Raw genomic sequence first — 8,816 nt, 5'->3', positions numbered from 1 at the left:
GTTTCTTACTAAGTTATAGTGGATGAAAATTGAGATTGCCCAAAAATTTTTCCTCAAATACCTGAGCAATAAATTATTTTATAATGCCTGGATGAGTGAATGAGTCAATTATGGGCTGATGACAAATCACCTAAGTAGAAGGACATCAATTTCAAAACAAATGGACCTCGTTGTTTCTATTCTTTCCTCTTGAGGCTCAGCCATGTCCTTTTCTATCTAAACTGCATTGAAACTTATAACCAATCATAGGCCTATTAATGTCTGAGTTATTGCATGTGGCAAACCTGTCCACAGTGGTTCCTTTTATTGGTACTGCTCCTGACCTTCTCATGAGTTATTATTTGGATCTCTAGTTATATGAGTTTTATTTCACCTTAGCATCTAGGAGCATGTAATACTCAAATTATGTTCATGGATCTTTCTTTTCTTTCTTTTTTTTTTTTTTTCCTTCTTTGAGAATTAGGATAGGAGGAAATCAGGTGGGGGAAGGGGGGACATGGATCATGGATCAATTTTGGTGTGAAACATTCTTATTTCCCTAATAAAGCTGACAATTTTGTAATTTGTTTTTAAGCCTTTATGATTGCTGTACAACTTACAAATTGCATCTTAAGGGTATTTCTTTTTTTTGTTTTGAAATTTTTATAAGGAAAAGCAGTAAAGATGATTACCATGCATTTTTTTTCCTTTTTGTCTTGCTTGACTTTAATTGGCTGTCCAGCCTCTGTGTCCTGGTATAGCCTAAGTGGTCCTTGGTAATTTATGTCACGGTGAACACCATGAACTTTGGCTAATGTTTCCTTACAGTTAACATAGCGATCAATGCAGGGTCTTGAGAGAAAACCATCATTCTGAGACCTTCAGACTCCCTTGTTTCATATGTTTCAACTAATTTAGTTGAAAGCTTATTATTCCTTACTTGGACATTAGCTGCATTTATGTTTCAATAAATCTTAAAAGAAATACCTCCTTTCACAAGCTAAGCCACTTAGAAGTTTCAACCCATCCTATCTACATTCATATGAAGAGCCCCAACTTTGCAGAAATAAGTGATGTAGCAAAACCATCAAAGGACAACCATGACGCATACGAGTACCATCCAGGTTTGACAGATTTTCATCATAAGATGAGAGGAATGAGTTTTCTTATCCTTTTTGAGATGGTTAACTTTGATTGGATCTATTACCACTTACTGTTTCTATCCTGTTTTTGCTCATATGAGGTGCGGATGCTTCAACATATATGTGGAGTTGCTCAAGTTTCAAAATAGATTTCCTACGCTAATGTGCAAGTGTTGCCCTTCATTTTAATAATTTTGGTTGAATTCTTTAGCAAAAGAAACTGTTTCAATAGTAGACTAAATTATTACATTAATGTTTTAGGTTGGCTTGGAGGGTTTCTAACTGTACTCCAAGGATCTTTTTCTTAGTTTGTCTTACAATATTTGTAGAACTTGTTACCATTAACTCATTATAAATGTTTTCTCTTAACATGCTTAATTTTTGCATAACTTTATGATGGCTGTTGAGGCTTGACAATAACCGTGCTATTATAATCTATGTTGGCATGTCAAATTTCTGTTATGAAACTTTAATTTATCATTCTTCTAACTAATGCATGACTCGAATTCCCTATTGGCAAATTCTTCGTTTTTTGCTGTTACCTTGAGCAATTGTTTTTTTGAATCAGAAACAATTAATAAATAGCAAAATTTGATTCAATTGTTTTTCTTAATTGCAGTAAAGGCATGTTGCTATTGGCAATTCTACCTGTTAAATGGACAAGAAATGCTAGGAAGTTTTGACTTTAGATATCAGTATCTTAGATCTTGATATCACTGTTTGTGACCTGCAGCACATATATATACACATACATGTACATATGCATATATATATACACACACACACACACACACACAATTTTTTTGTAAATTATGAATAATTATAATATTTGGTTGGCATAGTTCCTTTAATGCACATGCACTTGCAATAATTATTTATTAATACCAAAATGTCCTCATTCTTTTTCTTTTTGGTACGCTTGTTCAGTTCAGTTGGGCAAAGAAACTTGCACCCACATAAGTGTAACAAATATATGAATTAGAAATAGGCAGATGCATGGGTAAAGTTACAGATATCATTTCTAGCTACTGAACAATGAAGTAACAGAAAGTTGCTGGAACAGGAGGCAATAGATAAAAATGCAACTTTTCTAGATACTTTCATAAGAAGTCTATTTTTGAAACATCCACATTACAGAAAGTCCATGTCACCTTCATAATTAGCATTAGCTAAAAATATCATCTCTCAAATGGCCATAGTTTTGAGCTTTAGTATAATTTAACTTTTGATTGTTGATAGCAGAAGTAGGCTTTTCTTGAACAGCCTTCTTGGCAGGAGCTTAGAGATAATGCACTTCCAGTCCTGTAAAATAGATATCAACAACTATGCTGGAGTATTTGCAAAGAATGTAGCATTCTTAAGTAGTACTCAGTACTCTTAATACATAAATGTTGATAGTTTATTCTCCTAAAATGGAGGGGAAAAAGTTAATTGCATTTTATTCAGAAATGAACTCTTATGGCCCAAACATCATCAATAACATAAGCACTTTGGACTGTACAATCTAGAAATTTTGTAGAATTCTCAACATTCTTCCTAGATGAACTTAGGGGATTCATTGTCCACACCTGGATATACCATCAGCATACTAATGAATCTTGGGTTAAATTAACATTTAAACACAGAACTGTAATATGATAAATGTCTGAAAGGGCATGATTGGGAGTTTCTTTTTCAAATGATTATATACTGATTATTCTCCAATTGTACCCAATCATTTGTGGTTCACCAAAGAGCAATCATACAAAGGATCCAACTCATCATCTGTTAGAAGCCAATCTCTGAATAAACAAAATAGGGCATTTCTATACCAGAGGAACTCAGAAATCACAAAATATTTACACTAAAAGATAGGTTTTGGGAGCTAAAAAGAACACCTGATTACCTCAGTAGTTGTCTGAAGACCTCTGGCTGGCATGGCCACTGAAATATCAATAACATTAGCAACCTCAATCGTTCTCTTGCAATTCTTTTAGAGCATTGCAGCAATGAAGTCAAAGTAAGCTTTTTTCAGACTTTTAGAATTTTGATACCAAGCATCAAGCGACTTTAAGTATTCATGCAATCATAAATATATTTTAATTACTACTTAAGTCAATAATACACACAAAAATTGAATAAAAAACAGCAATTTCTGAATTGGAAAAAAACCAATCTTTGGACACATCCATTGTGGGAATATAGAAGAAAACATTTGGAACATGATAAATCCCAAAGAAAAGATACTTCTTAGGAGCTCAGTATTTTCAAATCATCCCAAATATTGATCTTGTATTCAAACAAAACAGCTTATACTCTATCTCAGCTTGAAAAAGGAATAAGAGCAGGATTTTACTCCAACTTCCTCGGCTCATAATAACCTAGACTATCCCACAACAAGTTATGCTTGAAGGCTTGCTCCTTTTGACTGAATTTCCTCCTCTTCTAGTTCTTTAATGGCTGCTATAAGGCTGCGCGTAATCCCCTTAAGGTACAAACCGCTCTCTTTCATCTCTTCCAAAAGCTTCTCTGCCGTGCGCCAGTCTAAAGCCTTGAGGCACAACGACTGTATCATTTTATTATACTCATCTGTGTTTGGCTGTAAACCATCTTCCTTCATCTCCTTCAAACATTCAAGGGCCTTCTCAAACTCCTCCATCTTGCAATAACCACGAATAAGTATGTGGTAAGTGACAGCACTCAGCTTAGGAAGCCTTTTTCTGGCTTCACAGAAGATCTTATAGGCCTCATCCATCAGACCACCCTTTGCAAAGCCACTCATGATGACACTATACATATAAACATCCGGCCTCAGTCCTCTACTGTCCATTACTTTCATCAAAGCTATCGCATCCTCCATTTCTCCTGCTTTAGACAGTGCAGTAATAACATAATTGAACACAGCATTTCCAGGTGCAGGCCCAGAATCAACCATTCTCATTAACAATTTCTTTGCTTCATGCAGATTTTTGGTCCTACACAAGCCCTGAACAACTGAGGCAAAAGGTCTATTTGCATACTTGAGAAATTTCCCTGAGTAGTCATCTAGTAACTCCAGAGCTATAAGAACAGTTTCATCATTTCTAGATAGGCCACCCACCAAAACTTCCAAGCAAGAACTTGGTGGATATATCTTATTCTCTTTTGCCTTCAAATATACCAAGTGTGCCTCTTTTACCTTCTTTCCCCTACAGAAGAAAATAATGATCTTACCGACCTTCTCGCCATCAGGAAGGCTTCCTGAATTAAGCATCCTCTCAACAACTGGCCAGGCAGTATCAAACATGCACCGCCTGCCAAGAGCTTCGATTGTAAAGCAGTAAGTGTTAGCATCTGGACTACAGCCGAACTCATCAAACTTGTTGAAAATCTCGAGACAAGCTCTGGCCTTCCCCAGCTTCCACAAAATGGCGATCAACTGGTTAAGAGTTTGAGTATTTAGCAATCCTCTCTCACATCCAATCTCCTTAACCAAATCCCACAACATGTAGGCTTCCATCTTGCTAAGCTCAGCACAACTGCTAACTCCGTTGACAAGGAGCTCCACATTCCTTGAACTTTTCACCGAGTTATCATTCCTCGAAGCCCATCTGAAGAAACCAACCAAATTTGCTGCTGGAACAAGTGGAATTTGAAGAATCCTAGCCACAAACGCTTCACTCAAACTCAAATCCATATTGTTTAAGCCCGATTTTAATTGCTCTTGCGAAGTACTTTGGAGAAGAGATTGAACCTTCTCGAGTTGCTCCATATCGATCTCAGCAACCTCATCTTCAGCTCCTCCTACTGTGTCCTCCGGCGTAAGAATATCCGCGGAATCGTCACCACGGACACTGTCTTCCCACAAAGAACTCAGGCTGCTCTCTCCTTCGACCTCGCTATTCTCCTTGACCTCACCAAAATCCAATGAAGAACTTCCTGATTCCTCCGAAACCAGGCTGGGATAGGAATCCATCGGAATAGCGTCGGATTCATCGCCAAAACCCGAATTTTGATCGACTGCAGCCTTACGAGACTCCACAAAATCAAAGCTCGAGCCTGTTCCATCCTCCTCTCGGGACGCCGCTTCGCTGCCGGATGAGAAGAATCTAGGGTCTTGGCGGTGCGAGGTGATGAGCAGCATCCATTTGGATGGAAACGGGGTTGGATGTGGGATTTGGGGTAGGGTGTTGGATGGGAATTGGGAAAGCAACAGACGAGGAGGCCTTGGAATGGAGGAGGACCGGAGAAGGAAAACCCTAGCCGCCTTGGATCTCCACATCTCTCTCTTCTCCTCTGTACCATGTGGAGGCTGTAGAACAGGTACTGAGGGATTTAGGGTTTACGGTGGCCCACCCAAAAAAACGCCGATATTTCCAAGTAACGGGCTACTCCGAAACCGTTTTTTGTAGATGTTATGCATATGGAAATAACAGCCGTAATCCGCCACTATAACAGAACACCAGAACACGACTGATTATTATGAGGAAAAAATCACGGTTCAACCGAAGGAGTCGCCGCCGGGAGTCCGGGGCCGGGGGCCGGGGGCCGACGGTCTTGTGGCGATGGCCGAGCAACTCCCACCACCGGAAGGGACCACCGAGGCGCGTACGGCAGAGGCAGGAAGGGAGGCGCGGCCGGAGGAAGGAGCCCAGAGGGAGGCGCCGCGTCGGGCAGCTGGGGCATCTTCGTCGGCGACGCAGGAGGTGATGGGGAGGGGTCACAGCGGGGGAACTTGTGGGGAGTCGGCCACGGATGTGCCCTTGGCCCATGAAGAAGCGGTGGGCCGGCTCAAGTCAGCCCAGCTGGAGGTGGGGGATCAGAGGAATTCAGGGAGTGTTTTGGAGGGAAAGATGGGAAGCCGGAGTGCTCCGGCTGGTTCGTCCGGGCGCTCTCCACCGGCTACTGACAGAGCCATGAAGATCGTTATCTGAAATGTGCGAAGGGTGGGGAAACCGTCGTTCCATTTAACATATAGGCGGTTGATGCAGAATCATAATCCCGATTTGTGTGTGTCGACGAAGATCAGACTTTCTGAACCTAGCCTTGCTCGCATTTGACATCGCTTCCCGGCGGAATGGAGGTTCTATGCCATCGAATCCATGGGTCTCTCAGGAGAAATTATTATAGTCTGAAAAAAAGAAGATTGCGGCGGTGGATGTCTTCCATCAGTATAATCAATAAGCAGGTATTGCAGTTACAGAAATGGATGGTTGGCTCTTATTAAAAGTATACGCTGGTACTGAATATAGAGATAGAAAATTTCTGTAGTAGAAGGTGACAGTCTTGATTGATATCCTGCGATAGTTACTGTAGATTTTAGGTTTATAGGACTAAGATTCACCTGATGCAGTTGGAAAGAGAGGAGCTAGAGCCTAAAAGAGGATTGATAAGGCCTTGGCCACGACCATTTGGATCCAACCATATCTGGATTATCAAATTCATCATCTACCGAGGATCTTCGAACCATTGCCCACTCCTATTGATCACTGACATGTCTCTTTCTTACCTGAAGCCCTTTCAGGTTCGAGAAATTTTGACTCTCCTATCTTCATTCTTGAGATATAGTGAGGGAGGTTTGAAGGCTACCAATACTTCGTTATGCCAAATACCTGATGACTAAGAGGCTCAAACTGATGAGGAGGCGCCCGATGAGGTGGAATAGGGTCAAGATGGGAGATATATTCAAAAAACTTAAGGAGGTTGAGGCCTCCATAGCGGAGTTTTAAGAGCAGAAGGATCGGGATAGGGGTTTTGTAGAGATGGAGCTTGCATACCTTCATGGTTTGCTGTCCACCCACCACTTTCTGCTCAGATAGTAGGGGATCCTGTGGAGGCAGAAATCCATAATACAGTCGATCAGAGATGAAGATCAGAATACAAGGTTCTTCCATCAGACTACTGTTGTTCGAAAGCACAGGAATCGAATCCGGACGATCAGAGATACTAGAAGGTACTGGCTGATGGACGACGACAAGATCAGGCAAAAGGTGGTGCAATTCTTTCGATCTCGATGGATGATGGAGCTGGGCACAGATCTGGTTAGTCACTTTCTCCCTCCTGATAGTTTGATTACTGCACAAGAGAATAGAGACCTTCTTCGTGAGGTGACTGAGGAGGAGGTGCAAAGAGCAATGTGGTCCATTGCTGAGGATAAAGCCCCAAACCTTGATGGTTTCTCTTCCTCCTTTATATAAGATACTGGCCCATCATCCGATCGGAGGTTATGGCGATTGTGCAGGAGTTCTTTGTGACTGATCGTATGCCTGAGATTTGAAAGTAGACCTTCATCACTCTGATATCGAAAAGGCAAGATACTTCAGAGCTAAGCCATTTCAAATTGATTACTCTCTGCACAACCTTATACAACATTTGTGCAAAGCTGATGGTTATCAGGATGAAACCTCATCTTCTCCATTTGATTTGCTCAGAGTAGGGAGTTTTTGTTAGCGGCCGTAGTATATTTGATAATATTCTTATTGCCCAAGAGCTCATGCATGACATTCCACATGCCTCCATTCGGCTTATGGTTATCAAGCTTGACATGGAATGGACTTATAACTGTATGAGCTAGCACTTCTTAGAGGGTGCCCTTGCAGCTTTTGGCTTCCATCCTTGCTGGATTGGTTGGATTCTGGAGTGCTGACATGGAATGGACTTATAACTGTATGAGCTAGCGCTTCTAGGAGGGTGCCCTTGTAGCTTTTGGCTTCCATCCTTGCTGGATTGGTTGGATTCTAGAGTGCATTCAAAGCCCCTTTTTTGCCCTCATCATCAATGGGTCACCTTTAGCTTGTTGCCACTCTATAGTTGGGCTGCGATAAGTTTGTCCCCTATCTCTTTACCTCTTTATTATATGAGCTAATGTCCTTTCGCGAGTTCTGCGTGCTGCTGCTCAGGAGCCAGTGCTTGATCCCTATATGCTAGCCTCAGGGGCCCAACCGATCTCATACCTATTTTTTGCAGATGATTGCATGTCGGTTGGTCGGGCAACTACTCGGAATGCGGCTAGCTTCAGAAAGATTCTGGAGGAGTACTATAGGACATCCGATCAGAAGGTAAATCTCCAAGTCTATTATGATTTTCGACCCTAAGACACTAGCCCGGATTCGGCATGTGATCATAGAGAGCTTCAGGATTGGAGAGCACAATAGGACCTTACGATATCTAAGTGTTCCCATTATTGGTCATACTCTAAGGAGAGCAGATTGTGGTGGTGTGGAGATGGTAATTCGAGAACGACTGGAGGGATGGCAGGCTCGCACCCTTTCTATGATGAGGAGAGTCACTATGGTGAGATTTGTTCTTAGCTCCATGCTTGTTTATCTCCTTTCAAATTCAGTATTGCCTAGGACGATGATAGGCATATTGGAGTAGCTCTTCCAAAATTTGTTGTGGGGTTCGAGATCGAGAGGTGGGGGCGGTGTGTATTTGTTGATGTGAGAGATGGTGTTCCAGCCGCTGAGGGATGAGAGACTCAATGTTCAGTCTCTCGTCACAAGATGAGAGGCTCTGATTGCTCGACATGCGGTTGATTTCTTCTAGATCCAGAGAGCCTGTAAAGTATGGTGATGAGGGCCAGATGTGGATCATGGACCATGGGTGAGGCGATTCAGCTTGCCCGAGGCACATCCTTCGTGTGGTGAGAGATCTGTGCACGTGCTCCAAAGGTCATTGCTCAAATGAGATGGGTGATGGTTAATTTGTGTGGCTCTTGTATGATCAGTGGATTGACGA

The 8,816-nt window shown here is 41.7% G+C and overlaps 1 protein-coding gene across 1 annotated transcript; it reads right to left on the bottom strand.

Annotated features, from left to right (window-relative positions):
• Window positions 1–3,323: 3,323 nt before the first annotated feature.
• On the bottom strand, window positions 3,324–6,008 carry LOC105042274 (small ribosomal subunit protein mS80 (rPPR6)-like). Its single transcript, XM_010919410.4, has one exon. The coding sequence runs from the start codon at window positions 5,359–5,361 to the stop codon at window positions 3,502–3,504; it is 1,860 nt and encodes a 619-aa protein (XP_010917712.1). The 5' UTR covers window positions 5,362–6,008; the 3' UTR covers window positions 3,324–3,501.
• Between the last annotated feature and the right edge of the window lie 2,808 nt (window positions 6,009–8,816).

Source organism: Elaeis guineensis, chromosome 3 (assembly GCF_000442705.2).
Source record: "Elaeis guineensis isolate ETL-2024a chromosome 3, EG11, whole genome shotgun sequence".
NCBI lineage: Eukaryota > Viridiplantae > Streptophyta > Magnoliopsida > Arecales > Arecaceae > Elaeis > Elaeis guineensis.
Note: the sequence above shows the minus strand (reverse complement) of the source record. Positions and strands in the feature narration are given on the sequence as shown.

Coding starts and splice junctions, on each gene's coding strand:
- LOC105042274 (XM_010919410.4), bottom strand. CDS start 5,361: ATGTGGAGATCCAAGGCGGCTAGGGTTTTCCTTCTCCGGTCCTCCTCC.